General features: G+C 52.8%; 3 protein-coding genes across 6 annotated transcripts in view; 1 reads left to right on the top strand and 2 right to left on the bottom strand.

Moving 5' to 3' along the window:
- Window positions 1–3,870, bottom strand: part of Dhps (deoxyhypusine synthase) — a 39,931-nt gene extending 36,061 nt beyond the window's left edge. Inside the window, 8 exon segments of the mRNA XM_047530451.1 lie at window positions 847–950; window positions 1,032–1,137; window positions 1,775–1,861; window positions 1,944–2,040; window positions 2,122–2,243; window positions 2,626–2,794; window positions 3,373–3,416; window positions 3,418–3,870. Of these exon segments, the coding sequence (XP_047386407.1) occupies window positions 847–950; window positions 1,032–1,137; window positions 1,775–1,861; window positions 1,944–2,040; window positions 2,122–2,243; window positions 2,626–2,794; window positions 3,373–3,416; window positions 3,418–3,579 (891 nt within the window). The 5' untranslated portion in view covers window positions 3,580–3,870.
- Window positions 3,871–8,754: 4,884 nt separating this feature from the next.
- On the top strand, window positions 8,755–10,393 carry Gng14 (G protein subunit gamma 14). Its single transcript, XM_047532043.1, has 3 exons — window positions 8,755–8,809; window positions 8,948–9,040; window positions 9,139–10,393. The coding sequence occupies exons 2-3, from the start codon at window positions 8,948–8,950 to the stop codon at window positions 9,262–9,264; spliced, it is 219 nt and encodes a 72-aa protein (XP_047387999.1). The 5' UTR covers window positions 8,755–8,809; the 3' UTR covers window positions 9,265–10,393.
- Window positions 9,649–16,683, bottom strand: Fbxw9 (F-box and WD repeat domain containing 9). Of its 4 annotated transcripts, none has more exons than XM_047532010.1 (10): window positions 16,171–16,683; window positions 14,719–14,942; window positions 14,516–14,644; window positions 12,051–12,163; window positions 11,880–11,971; window positions 10,760–10,820; window positions 10,567–10,680; window positions 10,343–10,432; window positions 10,200–10,265; window positions 9,649–10,123 (listed from the first exon to the last, which is right to left on the bottom strand). In XM_047532010.1, exons 1-9 carry the CDS (start codon window positions 16,589–16,591, stop codon window positions 10,205–10,207), a joined length of 1,305 nt encoding a protein of 434 aa, XP_047387966.1. In that variant the 5' UTR covers window positions 16,592–16,683; the 3' UTR covers window positions 9,649–10,123; window positions 10,200–10,204. The 4 variants fall into 4 exon arrangements, with proteins under 4 accessions (XP_047387966.1, XP_047387965.1, XP_047387963.1 ...); XM_047532009.1 differs by having other exon boundaries at window positions 9,651–10,123; window positions 10,760–10,908; window positions 11,902–11,971; window positions 16,171–16,681; XM_047532007.1 differs by having other exon boundaries at window positions 9,658–10,123; window positions 10,760–10,908; window positions 16,171–16,678.
- Window positions 16,684–18,503: the final 1,820 nt, after the last annotated feature.

Raw genomic sequence — 18,503 nt, 5'->3', positions numbered from 1 at the left:
GCCCTGTACTGGGGATTGAACCCAGGGTCATTCTGTCACTCAGCTACATCCTCAGCCCTTTTCATTTTGAAACAAGGTCTTGTGTGTGTGTGTTGCTAAGGATCGAACCCAGTGCCTCACACATGCTAGCCACGTGTGAGCCACAACCTCAGCCCTGACAGCGTCTTGCTAGACTGCCCAGGCTGGTCTTGAACTTGAGATCCTTCTGCCCCAGCCTCCCTAAGAACTGGGATTACAGATGACAGATTGCAGGAGTGGATCACTGTGCCCAGCCCCAACGTCCTTTACTAAATGGCACACAACCACTTCTCTTGTCACACCATCATCCAGCTTTAAAAAAAAAAAAAAAAAGGAGCCTGGTAGTGCACATGCCTGTAATCCCAGTGATTTGGGAGGCTGAGGCAGGAAAATCACAAGTTTGAGGCCAGCTTCAGCAGCTTATTGAGGCCCGGTCTCAAAAACAAAAAATAAAATGGGCTGAGGATGTGGCTCAGTGTTTAAGTGCCTCTAGGTTCAATCTCTAGTACCAAAAATAAATAAAAGCAGAGTCTTGCTGTGTTGCTCAGGCTGATCTTGAGCTCCTAGACTCAAGTGATCCTCCCCATAGCTGGCATCACAGGTGTGCACCATGACACCATGCTAGCCTTATTTTCTTTAGCATTACTGACACCTGCCATGCATTTTGCTTGCTCTGGAACCTCTGTCCCTGGAGGGCGGGGATCCTGGCCTGCCTAGTCCAGGATGTGGCTGAGGCAGAGGCCTAGCATGCAGGTTAGTATGCACAGTGGACTTGAGTGGCACCCCCACTGGGGACTACATCCCCTCAAAAGGGACCACACCACTTACCATGAGGTTGGCATTGGCAATGTGGTGCTTGACCACACCTCCACCCAGAATGATCATTCCAGAGCGCTTGGCAAAGATGGCCTGCGTGTTGATGAGCCGTAGGTCTGAGGAAAGGGCATGTTCAGGCCTTGGACTGATCAGGCCCTCTTCCCCCACCTCCCACCTCACAGGTTCCAGTGCCTCACCCTCAATGATGTCCAGGACTAGGCCAGGATTCTTGTAGGAATGGAAGAAGATCATGTCACCCAGTGAGCCATCTGTCAGTGCTGGGCTCAGCACAGGAATGTGGTTCTGAGAGAGGACAGACCAGGTCAGTAGCTGCAGCTCAGTGGGGGTAGCCTGATCCCCATCCCAGGTGCATCCTTTCCTGCCTACTTGACTGGGCCTATTTCCTCAACTGTGAAGTATGGTACCATCACCACTTGGTCACAGATAAAGAGGAAGATGTGAGAAAAACAACATGTGACACCTGCAGAGGCTGGTGCTTAGTGAGTAGTGGCTCTTGTTACTTTTAAGATTCTTGGACTTGGACTGGGGTTGTGGCTTAATGGTACAGTGCTTGCCTAGCATTGTGAGGCACTAGGTTTGATTCTCAACACCGGATATAAATAAGTAAAATAAAGGTTCATTGACAACTAAAAAAAATTAAAAAAAAAAAAAAAAAAAAAAGACTGTTGGACTTCACAGCCTCTGGGGAGCATGGTACCTGGGGTCAGGCCCCGGGGATTTTCTAAGCACTGCCAAAAACTGTTCCCAGATAAACCAAGAGCACAGGAGCTCCAGTTAATAGTTGTGTGTTTTCAGACAAATTACCTAACTTATCTGTGTTTGAGGTTCTTCATCTAAGAGTGGGGATGCTGATCCTAACAGTAGTGACTACCCAGGTGTCTGTGAAGTCTGGGGACTTTACCCTCACCCAGCCCCTCACCTTCTGGGCCCAGTAATACACTGACTCTGGGTTGTTGATCTCCTTGCCAAGCCGAGCAATCATCTTGGAAGGTGTCCACTTCACACCCTAGGAGGGATGGGAGGTCCACATTAGCCCACACTTCCCCTGACTTCACTACGCTGGCCCCACCAAGCTGCTCCAGCCCCACCTCTGTGTTCTGCTCCAGCACCATCTGGTCCAGAATGGGCATCAGCCAGTCTTCAAACTTGCAGTAATTGTCATTGGGAACCAGCAGGTTCCCAATCCTGGGAATGGGAGGAATGTAGGCATCAGTCCCCAGTCCCCTCAGCCCAGTTCACCTGCCTATCACCACTCAGGGCCCCCACCTGTTGATTCCATTCTCCCGGAGCTCCTTCCCCCTGAGGCTGAACTCGCCCAGATACGTGGGTGCCAAGCACTTGATGAGATCCTCCTCCACACCTCCTGCAGTGGTCACCAATACATCCACCTGCAGCCATAGGACAGTAAGGTTGGTCATGGTCCTGGCCGGGCCCCTAACATCAGCCCTAATTCACTGACCTTTTGTGGGGAGCTCTCATTTTTACTCTGTGTGTGATACTGAGATGGAACCCAAGGTGCTCCACCTCTAAGCTGCATCCTCAGCCCTTTTTATTTTTTATTTTGAGACAGTAGCTCGCTAAATTGCTGAGTTTGGACTTGAACTTGCCTCAGCCTCCCCAGTAGCTGCGATTATAGGTGTGAGCCACTATACCCAGAGAGAGCTCTCTCCTTAAAACTAACCCGTATCTCCTCATCTCATTTAACCTGTCAATTTTATTACCCACTGACCCAGAGTAACCAAGGTCACAAACCCCCTATCAGATCCCCACCATGTTATGCTGCACAAGGTAGCGAATGGTCTCACGGATGCCCGAACTGATGAGGTTAGATGTATAACCCAGGAAAATGGTGCAGCCAGTGAGTGGGCGGCGGCTCTGGGTCAGGTCTGCATGCTGGTCTTCATCCTGTGACAGCGGCTCCAGCTTCTTCTCGATCTGGGTGTAAGGGCCAGGTCGAGTTAGGTTCTGGCCCCATACCCCAGCACAAGGACCCAAGGTGGGTTCCCAGTCAGATTCTACCTTCCGGCCCTGTCCACTCAGGGATAAAGGACCATTTGTACCAGAAAACAAGAAATGTCTCCTGTGTAGATTCTACCCCCTTCCCAGTTCAGATCGTTGGGCGCACGTTAAGGTTTTGCACCCTTTCAGGAATTAGCATCTTTTCCAGTTCGGTTTCTTTCTCCACTGGGAAAAGCAATCCTAGTTCAAGCCCCGCCCTTATTTAGGCTCCTCCTCCAATCCCGTCCCCTAAATGCACTCTATTGCCCCAGGTTCTGTCCATTCCAGAATGCTTTAAATTTGCTTAGAATCAGGTCCCACCCGCTCCGGACACCAGGATTTAATTACAGCAGTGGAAGTCCCGCCCACGGTAAGCCTGCTCTCTCCAGCTATTGGGCGGTCCCAACGAAGGGCGAACCTCCTTTTCCCACGGGAAGTCCCGCCCCCCAAGTTCTGCATTGGCTCCATTAGACGCCTCGCGTGTCCCAGCCCAGGAAGTACCGCCCCGGGCCTCACCATGGCGTGACTTGCTGCACCGCGCGCCCGAAGTTGGTTGCCTGGAAAGCCGGTGGTGCCAAAGGCCTCGAGGATATGTGCGCGGTAATCCACGCCGCGGTTGAAGTCGTAGCCGCGGACCTGGGAGCTCTCGGGTGGCAACGCCGAGCTGTGCTTCAGCACGGCGGCCAGCGCCGCTGCGGGCGCCTCCCCCTCTGGGAAACCCTCCATGCGCCTGCGGCCGACCTTCCAGGTCTGAGTCGCCCCAGGCCGGGGCTACCGAGCCTGGCAACGCGTTCAGCCCGCGGACGCACGTCTCCGCCAGAGCGCAGGACGTAAGGCGCGGGGCCGGAAGTTAGTGTTGTCACGTGACCCTCGGTGGCGCTGCCGGCCCAAGGGCCCGCCATATTGCGTGTGTGTCCGTAATACGGAAGCCACGAGTTGTTAACCTTTTTCACTTGTTCACAGCCTCACTAAAATCTTCATTCCTGGCTTAAAGCCGCTTGCTAGAGATCCGCCGCCTTGAACTGTGCTTGCCCATTCGTCCTTGCCCTCTAGAGGACGAGAGGATGTCTTCTAAGACGTAGTCCTTGAACAGGATTTCACCAGACGGAGTCACAGCTGGAGCCTCTCATCAGATGGGATGGTGATTCATGTTGGTGCCCTTAGAGTCTACGTACTACGTAACTCCTGTTCCCGCCGCCGCCCTTGTCCCCCACATCCTTCCACTGGGTCAAAGGCCTCTCTTCCCTACAGGGACTGTGAGACCCTTAATGGGTTTGTATCTCCTACATCCTCCTAACAATGCGGAGAGGCCACAGGGGACCCCTTATTTCCTCATTCTAGAGTTTGTGGAGTCGCTGTATGTAGGGCGTTGTGCCAGGAGCTGAAGATTTAGAGGTGAACAAGACGAAGATGTGGAGCCTTTCTTTCTGGAGCCCACAGTCTGATTCAGGGAGGGGGGTAGAAAACAACAGGGAAAGTGAAGGATATGGAAAATAACAACCCCCAAAGGACAGTGTGACCCGGGAGGCGGGGAGAGAAAGCGAACAATGAGCCCTGGGCTCTTGACTTACCCTTTCCCAGCAACCGTGAGTTTCGAACTTTTGCAACTGTTTGCTGATTTAGGCTTTGAACTTGCACAATTGTTCCCCCAGACTGCCCAACCAATGCACTCTACAAACGATCCAGATCTCACTTAAACACTTATGTAAAAATGAGACACCTCCGGTAATCAGTCTCCTATTTTCTCCCCTGAAAATGTGCCATTCTGTTGCTTAATAAAGATTGCTGATCCGTTGAGGTCTGGTTACAAGAGTGGGGGGGGGGGGTGCGATTGGGGAATGATATCAAAGAGGTGACATTTGAGAAGACAAAGACCTCATATATGAAGATCTGGATGGAGGTCAATTCTCCCCTCGCCTCTGGCCTCCCATCCCCCCAACACACACACACACTGGGACAGGGAACAGTATGAAGGCACTGAGGCTGGAAATGAGCCTACTTTATTGTAGGAACATAACTTCCTGCTTGATGTACTCATCTGGCTTTCAAAGTGACTTCACCAGTTTTTTCTCCTGATGCTTCTGTGTCTCAAAAAATGATCCCACTCTCCACTACTTATTAGGCTAAAAACTGTAGAGTTGGCTAGGGGTGTGGCTCAATGGTAGCAAGGCCCTAAATTCAATCTCAGCAGGAAGATTTTAAAATAAATTTATTAAATTAAAAATTAGATGAACTGGGGATTAGCTCAGTTGGTAGAGTGCCTACCTCACAAGCATAAGGCCCTGGGTTCAATCCCCAGCACCACAAAAAAATAAATAAAAAAAAAAAATAAGAGCTGGATGTGGTGGTTCATGCTGTAATTCCAGCTGCTCAGGAGGTTGAAATGGGAGAGACACTTGAGCTCAGGATTGGGGCCAGCCTATGCAACATAGCAAGATCCCATCTCAGCTAGGCACAGTGGCCCGTGCCTGTAATCCCAGGGGGTCAGGAGGCTGAGGCAGGAAGATTGAGTTCAAAACCAGCCTTAGCAACTTAGCAAGGCCCTAAGTAACTTAGCAAGACCCTGTCTCAAGATAAAATACAATAAGGACTGGCTCAGAGGTTAAGCATGCCTGGAGTTTTTTTGTTGTTGTATTTTGGGGGGGGGTGCTGGGGATTGAACCCAGGGCCTTGTGCTTGCAAGCACAAGGGAAGCACTTTACCAACTGAGCTATCTCCCCAGCCCCCTGCATGCCTGGGTTTAATCCTCAGTGCCAAAGAAAAAGAAAAATCCCATCTCAAAAAAAAATAAAATAAAATAAAAAATTAGAAAACAACTCAACTAGGGGTTTTGCTTTGTTTCTGTTGCCTTGCTGAGTATCAAACTCAGCACTGTGCATGCCAAGCATGCACTCTACCATGGAGCTACACCCCAGCCTGGACCTTGAGTTTGACACTCCCCTTCTGTCACACCCCACATCCATCAGCGTGTCTGCCAACCTCTACCTATGAATAGGTCTCAAATCCATGATCTCGCATTGGGGACGTAGCTCAGTAGTAGAATGCTTACTTAAAATGTGCAAGGCCCTGGCTTCAATCCCCAGTACAAAAAACAGATTCATGGTCTCCCTATCAGTCTGTCTCCCAGCTGATAACAGAGAGCTCTTTCAACATAAGTCATCGGACGGGGTGGCACATGCCTGTAATCTCAGGTGGCTGAGGCAGTAGGAGCACAAGTTCAAGGCCAACCTGGGCAACAAGTGAGACCCTGTCTCAAAAAGGGATAGGGATGTAGCTCAGCGGTAAAGTACCCCTGGGTTAAACCCCCAGTACCACAATAATTAGTGAATGAATGTAAGTCAGACATGCTAAAATCCTCTAGTGAGGTTCCTTGTCACATCCAGGCACTTCACCAGGGACTTCAAGGACACCCACCACCCTGCCCCCATCTCCTGCAATGCCGTTCTTCCTCACTCCTCACCAGCCACACAGGCCTCCTCACTCTTCCTAGGATCCTCCAAACTTTTCCCACACCAAGGGCTCCTGTACCTGCTGCTCCCTCTGCCTGGGACACCTACTTCCCCAGATCCTCCTTTGACCTCAGTTCAAATGTCTCCCTGAGTCCTGCCCTACCACCTCTCTCGTCTTCCCTTGATTTTTTTTACATTCTTTTTCAAGCACAGTCTCTTTCACTGAATAGTCACTTTGTTATCAGTGGGATGGAAGTTCATGAAGGCAGAATTTTGTCTGGTTTCACTGCTGTTCTTGCGTTATGTCTGCTCCCAGGCACTTAGAATCTCAGCGAAGACCGGGACGTAGCTGAGTGGTACAGCATGCGCTTAGCATTCCTGAGGCTCTAAGTTCCATATTCAGCATCAAAAAAAAAAAAAAAAAAAAAAAAAAAAAAAAAAAAAATTTTAAGGGCTGAATCTTGTCCCCATAAAATATGTTGTAGTCCTAACTCCCAGTATCTCAGAATGTGATGATATTTGGGGTAGGTCTTTATTTTTTATTTTTTAGTTGTAGATGGACACAATACCTTTATTTTTATGTTGTTCTGAGAAATGAACTCTGTGCCTCACATGTGTTAGGCAAGTGCTCTGCCACTGAACTACAACCACAGCCCCCAAGGTAGGTCTTTAAAGAGTAATGAAGTTAAAATGAGGTCATTAGGTTAGGTCCTAATGCAGTCTAACTGGTGTCCTTATAAGAGGAAATTTGGACACACAGAAACACAAAAGGGATGTGCATGCAGAGGAAAGACCATGTGAGGACACACAAGAAGGTGACCCTCTATAAACCAAGAAGAGAAGCCTCGGGAGCAACCAACCCTGCCAGCCCTCTGATCTTCGACATTCAGCCTCCAGGCCTATGAGAAAATAAATTCGTGTTGTTTAAGCCACCTACTCTTGATATTTTGTTATGGAAGTCTGAGCAGATTAATACAAGGGCATCATGGTGATCCCTGAGGATAGGGGAGGAGGCTGGATGAGCGATCAGTTGGGAGCCAGACATGGTAGCCCATGCCTGCGAGTCTCTTCAGGGGATTGAGGTGGAGGACAGCTGGAGCCCAGGAGTTTGGGGCCAGCCTGGGCAACATAACAAGATCCTGTCTCAAAAAAAAGGAAAAAAAGGGGGGCGGGGGGAAGGGAAGGAAAAAAGAAAGAAGTTGCAGCAGGGCAGGCGGCAGCAGCTGTGGACTGTGGTGAGGAGGCTGGGTGTATTCTAAGGGGCTGGGGGACCGTTGGAGAGGTTTTCTGTTTTTGTTCTACGCATCGCACTGGCTGCCTTTAGGAGAGGCCAGGACAGAGGGGAAGCTGGTGACCAGGGCATAGGTGACTGCAGTGGTCCAGGTGGTATGAAGGATGGAAGAAATGACCAGGTTGAGAACCTAATTTGAAGACCAATCGGATGGCACCTGAGATAGGATTAGATGTGGCAGGATCACAAAAAGAGGGATGGAAATGTTGGAAATCTCAGCCTGAGCAGTTGGGGACAGTAGCGAACTTGACTAGGGAACAGAAGGTCTGAGGAGACCTGATTCAGGGTCCTGCTTTTCCAAGGGAGGTTAGAGGTGAATCCCAGCCATTCAGGAGACTAAGACAGGAGGATCATTTAGTTTAAGGCCGGGGCTGGGGCTGGGGCTCAATGGCAGAGCAAGCCTAGCATGTGTGAGGCACTGCGTTTGATCCTCAGCACCACAGGTAAATAAAACAAAGCCATTCTGTCCATCTACAACTACAAAAAAATTGTTTTAAAAAAGCTCAAGGCCAGCCTGACAACTTAGTGAGACCCTGACTCAAAAAATAAAAAGGCCTGGGGATGTATAGCTCAGTGGTAGGGCCTTTACCAGGATTTGATCCCTAGTACGAAAAAAAAGAAAAAAAAAAAAGAGAGAGAGAGAGAGAAAGAGAAAAAATAAGGCAGAAAGAAAAAAAAAAAAGAATGAAAGAGACAGCTGAGAGATGGTGTGATGTACTGAGGAAGGATGTGAGCCCTCAGGTCTGGAGCTCAGGGAAGAGGGGGGCAGGATGGGGACAGAGGCACCACGGCATGAGTGGAGTCACATCTGTGGGTGAGATCAGGCAGTGTAGACAGGAGCAGGCATACCGCATGCCATTTGGCTGGCAGAGGCTGTCAAGGGAGTTATGTGGGAACAACCAGCAGGGAATACGGCAGCTCAGGGAGCAGCCTGGGCTCCTCGATCCCCCACCAAGCTGCTCAGCCCCTGGGGGAGGCCCACTGTGATACATGTGACGCCAGGGCAGCAGCTGGGCCTTCTTGGGCCAGAACCCCCTCTGCGGAGGCTGCTGCTGCTGCTGGTGACATTTCACTGAATCCTGGCTTCAAAGTCTCTGCAGGGGTGGAGAGGGAGGAGAGAGGTGTGGAGAGGCTGGGCGGGCGCGGGGAGGAGAACCAGGCTGGGGTGGCCACCAAGAGCCAGGCAGCTAGGCAATTTCAGCGGCCCTCAGCAGAGGTACCTGAGCCCGACAGGTGGAAGACCGATCTCCTCGTCCCCAGGGGCCCAGGAGGAGGGGGCAGGGTTCCTCAGGCAGCCCTAGGTTTGGGTTCTGAGTTGGGCCAACTGCTCATGACTCTGCTCACCCTCCCCTAGATGTCCAGCAAGGTGGCCATTGGCAGTGACATCGGACAGGCCCGCCGGGCAGTGGAGCAGCTAAGGATGGAGGCGGGCATCAACCGCGTGAAGGTGAGGATAGGATGGGGCAGCCCAGGGAGGCGGGGGAAGGGCACACCTGGGCGCGGGAGCAGCAGATGCCCAGTCTGGCTGACAGGGTTGGTCTGCAGGTATCCAGGGCAGCCATGGACCTGCTGCAGTTCTGTACGGAGCAGGCCAAGAGTGACCCCTTCCTCGTGGGCATTCCGGCTGCCACCAACCCCTTCAAGGAGAAGAAGCCCTGCGCCATCCTGTGACCTCACATCCTACCCCATGGCCCCGGCAGCCCAGGGGCCTCAATAAACATGAGGTGACTGCGCCTTGGGGTACAGCTTTGCTGGGCTGAGATGGGGGCTTGGGGACTGTGGGCTTGCAGGGGTCAGGTGCACAGCTTCCCTCCCCCACCACCTCTAGAGTCACTGCCGCAGCGCACACACCCCGGAGCTGCGAGGGAGGAGGTGGTACCCCTTCACCTGCCATGTCCTAAGGATGGCTGAGCAGATGCCTGCTCCCACCACACGGACACACCTCTAAGGTTCAAGTCCCCACCCACACACCCTAATGGCCACACACACAGGTACATCAACGACACAGGCGCAGGTCCTCAGGTTCCCTCGTACACACACAGCAGTGGCCCACGTGTGCACCCCAGCCCTGGTGGGCACCTCTCCCATCTGTCACATGCAGCCACAGGCTCCCAGCCCCAGGCAGGGACGGAGATTCGGCTGCCTGGGCACACAGCCAGGCCGGAGCATCTGTGCAGGACGTCAGGTTTATTCTCCTTCACTCTTGACACAGCGTGGTGTCCAAATCATAACCAAACCAGGACTCGAGCATGGGGAGCAGCCCCCTCCCTGGGTCAGAACCACGTCATCTCCACAGGCACGGGGCCCAGCCTTGGCCAAGGCCGGGCCTCCGAGTACCCCAGGCATGTGGGACGGGGGCAGAGTCAGCACCAATGGGGGGAAGGTTCCCCAAGAATGGAGGCCGGGGCTCAGCCTGCCGGCTGGCAGTGCACAACACACACGCACGTCTACTTGCTCATGCCTGAAACCTCCAGACCTCCAGCGACAGGCCCCCCGAGGCGGCCACCACCACGTTGCCCTCGGCGCAGATCTGGAGGACAGGGACAGAGGAGTCAGCGGAGGGTCCTTTGGGCAGGCTGGACAGGGTGCATGGGGCAGGACCTTACCCCATTCAGTACATTGTGGTGGCTTCGGGTACAAATGGTCCTTGGTGGGTCTGTGGGCACGTGGACCTGTGAAGGGCAATGGACACAGGTCAGGAGATGTGCTGCTGGCCAGTGGGGGACAATGGGGTGAGTGCTTTCCTCACCCGGATGGTCTTGTCCGTGGACGTGGTATACAAGGCTCCCAGCGAGTGTTTGATTCCTGTGATCTGAGACCTGTGGCCCACGTCGAAGGACTGTGGGGGCGGGGGGACGGCGACACTCAGGCAAGGCCTTCCGGAGGCCAGCCCCACCCCCCACGGCGTTAGGGGGCTAGGGTAGGAAGCAGTCCCGGGAGGGACTGTTGGGCAGGGGTAAGTGCCCCGCAGACCCGGACAAGCTGGACGCAGCCGTTACAGTTGGCGAAGACGTGCAGCAGGCCCTCGTTGTCACCGGTCCAGAGCTGGGGCTCCTGGTAGGACATGCAGAGCAGGTAGGAGTCCAGCTGCGGGAGGCAGGGGGAGGAGCTCAGCTGGGCTGGGGGACGCAGCCCCGCCCCTCTGGGCCCGGGAGGGCCTGCCCACCTGCAGCCGCTGGAGGACACTGTTGGTTCTGCGGTCGAACACCACGAGGGTGTGGTCCTCGCTGCTGGAGATGATGTGCCTGTCGTCGGCCACGAGCGCCAGAACCGCACTGGAGTGCAGCCGCCGGCTCTGCAGCTGGGCTGGGCCGGCTTGGTGGGCCAGGCCGGGGGGAGGGAGGACATCAGAGGCCCTCAGAGACCCCCAGACCCACCTGAGGATCCTGGGCCACCATCAGTTGGCTGGGCCCACCCGCAGCTGACCATCTCTCTCCTGGCTGAATCCAGGACCCCCAGGCCTCTGCCCCTCCCTGACTCCTCCAACCCCACCAGCTCCTCTCAGTTCAGAGATGAGCATCTCGTCCCACCCTGGTCCCGGTTCCAGCTCTGCCTGGACGACGAGTGTTTATTGGCCCTTCAGTTTCACAAAATAAGAATGAATAAATAAATTAACCCCAGAGATCATAGAAAAGACTTGGGTGGGTTTGTTGAGTTTATGTAAACTAACTTATATAATCCACCAATGTTCTTGTGTGTGTGTGTGTTTTACCAGAGAAGTTCTACCACTAAATTATTTATTTAATTTTGAGACAGGGTCTTACTAAGTTGCTGAGGCTGGCCTCCAACTTTCAATCCTCCTGTCCCAGCCTCCTGAATCACTGGGATTACAGGTGTGTGCCACTGTGCCTGGCTCCACCAGTGTTCTGATATCATCCCATTCCATCACCCCCATGGCACTGGCAGTGTTATGAGGGTGGGTTTGTGTGGGCAGTGCCAAGGCATCTTGCACGCTAAGCACGCTATGCTTCACCACTGACCTACACTCGCAGCCCATGATTTGGATGTTACAGGAGGGGAAACTGCCTGGAGCCACACAGCTAGGAGGCAGCAGAGGCAGATCAGATCTAACCCAACCCTGGGGACTGGTCAGGCTTCCTCTGCATCCCCCACCCCAGTTGTGTGTGGGGCCTTAGCATGGTCCTGACCACTCTCAGGAGTTAGCACCTTGTTAGGTGACTGTTACCCCAGCTAGGCTGAGGCCAGAGTGTTCCTTCCCCAGTATCACTCTGGAGACCCCAGGTAGCCCTGCTTTCCCCACCTGGGCTCCAGAACCCCCAGCCCACCTCTGGGGTCGTAGATGGTCACCTTCTTGTCATAGGTGCCAGCCACCAGGATGTCAGGCCGGTAGGAAAGGCACAGCACAGCTGCTCTTCCCCTGGGGACACACAGACCACAGGGCTGGCAACCTGGCACGGTCCTACCCACCCAGGCCCCCGGCCCAGGCCCCCTCACACTTTATCTCGCCGAACTGCTGCCCATCAGCTGCCATGTCCCACAGCTTCACAGTGCTGTCCCAGGAGCCAGAGCACACGCGGTGGTCCTGTGCCGCCAGCGACCACACCCAGCCCTGCAGGACCAGGCACAGCAGTCACACATGGCTCTCCTCCTAATGAAGGCTGGGTGGGGCCTTTCTGTTTTTGCAGATGAGGCTCAGAGAGATCAACAGATTCACTCAAAGCCACCAGGTTTTCCTCCCCAACACCCACTTTGACAGAGGCAAAACAACTGGGGTCCCATGTGATTATCCCCATCTCACAGATGACAAAATCAAGATCAGAGGAGGGAGAGAGGAGCCAGAGCAAGTCCAAACCTGGATGAGATTAGTTTGGGTGCGGGGGTCTGTTTGACTTTAGACACATACGTCCAGTAACATAGCTCTCTCTCTCTCACCAAAAGGTGCTCTACCACTGAGCTACATCTCTAGCAACCCCCACTTTTTTTGGTACCAGGGATTGAACTCAGGAGCACTCGACCACTGAGCCATGTCCCCAGCCCTATTTTATATTTTATTTAGAGACAGGATTTCCCTGAGTTGCTCAGTGCCTCACTTTTGTGGAGGCTGGCTTTGAACTTGTGATCTTCCTGCCTCAGCCTCCGAAGTCACTGGGATTTCAGGCATGTGTCGCTGCACCCAGCCTCTACCCCCTTTTTAAAAATTTTATTTTGAGGCAGAGTCTTACTAACTTGCTGAGGTTGGCCTAGAACTTGGGATCCTCCTGCCTCAGCCTCCTGAGTCACTGGGACTACAAGTGTGCACCAGTGCACCCAGTTCCCCAACACCATTTCTAAGTCAAGTTCTGCAGAAACCTAGCATTGGTGGTGGTGCTTTGAGGCCTCAGGACAATATGATTAAGAGTGCAGCCTCAGCCAGGCATGATGGTACAGACCCAACAATTTGGGAGGCTGAGATGGGAGGATTGCAAGTCCAAAGCCAGCCTCAGCAACAGTGAGGTGCTAAGCAACTCAGTGAGACCCTGTCTCTAATTAAAATACTAAATAGGACTGGGGATGTGGTTCAGTAGTTAAGTACCCCCAAGTTCAATACCCAGTACCCATAAATAAATAAATAAATAAATAAATAAATAAATAAATAAATAAAATACAAAGGCCCAGGGTGTAACTCAGTGGAAGAACACTTGCCTAACACATACAAGGCCCTGGGTTTAATCCCCAGAACTGCAAAGAAGAGAAAAAGGAGTACAGTCTCCACTGTTTCACTGACAAAATGGCCAGAAAACACCACCAACAAACAAACAGTCCTTCCCTTTATAGCTAATACATCCAGAGTTCCAGTGACTCAGAAGGCTGAGGCAGGATTGCAAGTTCAAAGCCAGCCTCAGCAACTTAGTGAGGCCCTAAGCAACTCAGGGAGACCCTGTCTCTAAATGAAACATAAAAAGGGCTGGAGATGTGGCTCAGTGGTTAAGTGCCCCTTGTTTCAATACCTAGTTAAAAAAAAAAAAAAATAATAATAATAATAATAATAATAATAAAAACACCCAGAGTGCTGGCAGTTGATTGACTTACTCCTCACCAAACCCCCTGAGGAAAGTACTGTAATATATCCTGTTTTGTGGTTAGGTTGGTTGGTTGGTTGGTTTTGGCCATACTGGGGATTAAACCCAGGAGTGCTCTACCACTGACGTCCATTCCAGCCCTTTTTATTTTTTATTTTGAGTCAGGGTCTCACTAAGTTGCTGAGGCTAGTCTCAAATTTATGATCCTCCTGCCTCAGCTCCATGAGTCACTAGGATTTCAGGTGTCCACCACTGCAACTGACTTGTATCCTGTTTCAGAACAAGGATCTGAACCCAGTATCCAATCTGTCAACTGTGGGCCTGGATCACTGGTCATGGCCCCACTTATCAGTCACTTCTCAGGAAAGGACATCATGCTGAGGCTGGCTGATCCCAAAGGGAAGCCTCATACTGCCCCACACTTCACCTCTTCAGGTATATGTGACATTTTTTTTTTCTTTTGTACTGGGGATTGAACCCAGGGGCACTTTACCAATGAGGTACATCCCAGCCCTTTTTACTTTTTATTTTGAAACAGGGTCTTGATAAGTTAATGAGTCTGCCCTTGAACTTGTGATCTTCCTGCCTCCCTCCTGACTGCTGTGATAATAGGCCTGTACCATCACGCACAGCATACCTGACATCTTCTGAACACCTATCGTGTGCCACATCCAGAAGTTAGTGCATATTCATATTAATGTGTAATTCATCTCTATTAATCCTCATCCTGACCACTGGACAGAAGTGGAAACTGAGACCCAGAGAATCATGCATCTCACCCAAAGTCACATCAACAATAGCAGAATGACATTGGATTTTATGCAGTCCAGCATCAAAACCCAGGCCCTTAACCACAGCGCCCTCCCCAGGTCTCATGCTGTATACTCCCCCACACCCCTCACCTTGTGGGTGCTATTTGGCTGAGTGCCCAAGGCCTTGACCAGAACTTGACTGGGCTCTGCCCCCAGCTGCCGCAGGTCCCACAGGTTGACGTTGCGATCTCGGGAACCCGACAGACAGAGCGCCCCGCCCTAGGAGGTGAGCAAGCTGATGTTGTTGGAGCCATTCTGATCCACCCCCAGGCCCCCCACTGAGCCCGCCTCACCTGGAGCAGCAGCACTGAGTCAATGGAAGCAAAGTGCCCATCAGCCAAGCAGAAGTACTCAGCCCGGTGCCCATCCTCTGCCCAGTGGGCCAGGTGCTGCTCCAGCTCAATGCAGGCTGCCGGCCAGTCAAAGTCCTCCTCTGCGGAGCACCATGAGCAGGTTCCCCAGTGGGCACCAGCTGACAGCCCACCCCTGGTTTCCAGGGAGCACAACCTACACCAGACTTGAACAGAACCCCACCTGAACCTCTTACCTACCCAAGCAGGCCAGGCTCCAATTTTTCGCCCACTGATATACGCACCTCCCAGGCAGGTCAAGGACCATTCCTCACCTCAATTTCCAGAACTTGGGACCTCAAGACTACCTTTCCAAGACCCACCCTCACAACCCAAGCCCGGGGGACAGCAGCCTTAGGAAGTTAAGGTCCTATCTCACCCCTGGCTGAGGTCTGATCTTAGCCCCTCAATTCTCAAGCTGGGACCTCATGACAAATTCTCAGTCACCTGAATCAGACCCAGGGAAGTGTTTCTCCAACTACTATTTGTACACCTGGGAGCTTTGTCAGGATGCAAAATCCAAGGCCAGTGGGGACGTAGCACAGTGTTAAAGTGCTTGCTCAGCATGAGTGAGGTCCTTGGTTCCTCCCCAGGATAGGAGAAAAAACACAGAATCCAGGTACCAAGTGCAGAGATTCAATGGGTCAGATGGCAACACCTTGAGAATTGCTGATCCAGAAGCCCCTGACCCTCTGCAAAATCAAAGCTTCCAAGTGAGGGAAATCAACTATCCAGCTTGTTACTCATGTTGGTTCAAGGGCTTGACGATCCAGTAATATCAACATCAACAACATCATTCAAGATCCCCAGACTCTCTTCTTCCTCAGGGACCAAAGAACTAAGGGACAGGAGGAGTGACCATCAGCCCCTACCTAAGATGACAGGCTAGACCCAGGACATGAAGATCTGTGATTGCTGATATCAAGGATCCCAGTCCCAAAGCCCTAGGCCTGTTGCCGGCTCTGCACTGGGAACCCCCGCCTCACTTCTCAAGGGTTGTCTCTGTGGGTCAGGGGTTTTGGCATCACCAATTGCCACCTCTGCCTGAGAATCCTTAGGCTTATTCTCAGCCCAAGCACAGTTCAAGCCTTTAAGTCCTAAGGTTATCCCCAACTCACTGTCAGGGCATTAGTGCCAGCAGACCCCAAGACTGAAAATCCTTGAATCATGAGTTCAGGGACCCTAGTTCCAGAGGTCTCAGGAATCCAGGTGTCTGCCTCATAGTCCACCCAGAGATCAGGGACTGTGGCACCACCAGAAACTACCTCAGGCTCCAGCCTGGGTCAAAATAGCCACGAAGCCTTCTCCAGGAGCTGTGCCCATATCGACCCAGGTGCCCCTTCCCCCACCCAAGCCTGACCCGGGCGGGCTTCCCTGACCCCCGGGTGCGCGCACCTTCCACCACCGGATAGGGCGCGCGTACGCGGCGCTGCGCGCGTAGCCTCCAGGTGACATGGTCACGCACGAGGTCGCGCAGCGTGTGGCACACGCGCGGCAGGACAAAGAGCACCAGGCGTGCATCCAGGTAGGCGCAGATCTCGAGCAGCAGCTCCGGGGGAAGGCTCAGCAGGCCCGGCACACCCACAGTCGGGATCTTGGACGCCGCCTTTGGCTCCAGCGCGCCGGGGGACGCGGCGGGCGTGGACAGCAGCGAGGCACGCGGGGGAGCCAACCCGGGTTTCGGCGGGCTGAGTACGCGGGCCACGTAGGCCTCGGCCTGCGCGTCGGGGTCGGGCTCCGGCTCCGGCTCCGGCTCCGGCTCCGAGTCATCGTCCCAAGCGCGGGGATTGTCGGACGGCCCTGGGGGAAGCGCCATGGCGACCGGTGGGCGCGGCCGGCACAGCCCTGTCAGCGGCTGGCTCAGCGTCCTGTCTCCTAGGCAGCGTGGGGACACTTCCGGCGCTGACTGATGACGTTGCCGACCGGAACCGAGCGGCCCCCGGGACACCGGCTGGTACCAGGACCCGTCTCCGAAAGCGTCGGCCTTCAGCTGGAAAACGCAAACTGATGGTCCCCGCGTTCTTAAACAGGCACCTCTGGTGGCGCCGCGGCAGAGCCGGTTTCAGGCTCGAGATCCGTTCCGCGGCCGCCAGCCATTTTCCATTTGCTTTAGTACTACGGCCCGGGGCTGAGGATACAACTCAGTGGGAGCATTTGCCTTGCATGTGTGAAGCGCCGGTTTCATATCCAGCACCACGGGGGGCGGAGACAAATGTGGGCTGAGAGCAATTGCGTGGCGTGTGGGAAACCCTAGATCACACCCCGGCACCGAGGCGGGCTGGAGTACGGGGGTGGGGGGGTGGGGGGGAGAAGATAGGAAATTGCAAGAGGCTACCGAGCAGCACCCTGTGGGCTGTGAAGGTTTGTATATGTATGTATGATTGTGGATGGACACAGTGCCTTTATTTTTAATGTGGTCCTGAGGATGGAACCCAGTGTCTCACACGTGCTATGCAAGGGCTTTACCACGGAGCTACAACCCCACCCCTGGAGAGCGACCTCATTCTAAGGGACCAGGAAACATTGGGGCGCTCCATGGTGACCTGGTGCACCGTCCAGCAAGCAAAGCCCTGTTGAGGAACTTTGTTTTTGAAATGAGGTTCCACTATATTGCCCAGGCTGGCCTATGAACTTGGGATCCTTCTGCCTCGGCCTCCTAATTAGCTGGAATTGCAGATGTGCACCACTGGGACCAGCAATTTCACATTAGCTTCTTCAGCCAGGTGTGGGGGCGCAGGCCTGAAATCCCAGCAACTCTGGAGGCTGAGGCAGGAGTATGGCAAGATCAAGGCCAGTCTCAGCAATTTATTGAGATCCCAAACAACTCTCTTTGCACATTCATCTTTATATTTTACAAGGAAAAAATAGGATTGGGTTTCAACTTAATGCTTAAACCAGGGGGTGATTGCACATGCTGTAATCCCAGCAACTCAGGAGGCTGAGGCAGAAATTGAGTTCAAAGGCAGCCTTAGCAACTGGGGAGGCCCTAAACAACTTAGTGAAACCTTGTCTCAAAAAAATAAAAAATGGAGGTTGGGGGTCTGGGGATGTGGCACAGTGGTTAAGCACGCCCATACTGAAAACAAAAAACCTTACTTCTTGGTTCCTTCAGTTACTTCCTGCCTGGATTTCTGTGCATTCCCTTCTAAAGCACCCTAGGCCCTCCTCCACAGCTCTCCTTCACTACCAAGGCCACCGACACAGGAAACTAGAGACCAAGGGTTTCACAAGAAACTGATCTTTACTCAACAAAGTTCTACACAAGTGGAATCTCACGCCACCTTGGCGCCAATCCCCAGCACAGCACGGTAACAAATGGACAGACCTGGGAGCCTGCAGGGAAAAGAGGGTGAGGAGGGACTCCGGACAAGGGGAGAGGGCTGTGGGATAAAGGCCAATCTGGTTCCACAGCCCTGTACAGGGAATAAAGTTGAGAAGCTGAAACTTCATTGTGCAAAAACCAACCAAAAATAAATTAAAAAATTAAATAGCTTTCCTAAAAAAAAAAAAAAAAAAAAAAAAAAAAAGGAAAAGAAAAAGAAGAATCAGGCTCCCCTTCCCTGAAGGTGGTTAGAGCCCCCCATCTTGGATGGAAAGGGGGTTATGGATTCCATCAGACAGCCAATCCATCCATATACCGCAAGACTCAGTGGAGGATGCTCCAAAGTGGAATTACCAGAAAACTAAATGGTATTAAAAAGTTTGATTTTTTTTTTTTTTTTTTTTTT

The sequence above is a fragment of the Sciurus carolinensis genome, chromosome 17 (assembly GCF_902686445.1).
Source record: "Sciurus carolinensis chromosome 17, mSciCar1.2, whole genome shotgun sequence".
In the NCBI taxonomy this organism is placed as follows: domain Eukaryota; kingdom Metazoa; phylum Chordata; class Mammalia; order Rodentia; family Sciuridae; genus Sciurus; species Sciurus carolinensis.
Note: the sequence above shows the minus strand (reverse complement) of the source record. Positions and strands in the feature narration are given on the sequence as shown.

Bases quoted from the DNA above. Each gene is read 5' to 3' on its own strand.
- Gng14 (XM_047532043.1), top strand. From the start codon at position 8,948: ATGTCCAGCAAGGTGGCCATTGGCAGTGACATCGGACAGGCCCGCCGG. The intron at 9,041-9,138 runs GTGAGGATAGGA...GTTGGTCTGCAG, and splicing joins CGGGCATCAACCGCGTGAAG to GTATCCAGGGCAGCCATGGA.
- Fbxw9 (XM_047532007.1), bottom strand. From the start codon at position 16,591: ATGGCGCTTCCCCCAGGGCCGTCCGACAATCCCCGCGCTTGGGACGAT. The intron at 14,943-16,170 runs GTGCGCGCACCC...GTTCTGTTCAAG, and splicing joins GCCCTATCCGGTGGTGGAAG to TCTGGTGTAGGTTGTGCTCC. The intron at 10,124-10,199 runs GTAAGGTCCTGC...CCTGTCCTCCAG, and splicing joins ACCACAATGTACTGAATGGG to ATCTGCGCCGAGGGCAACGT.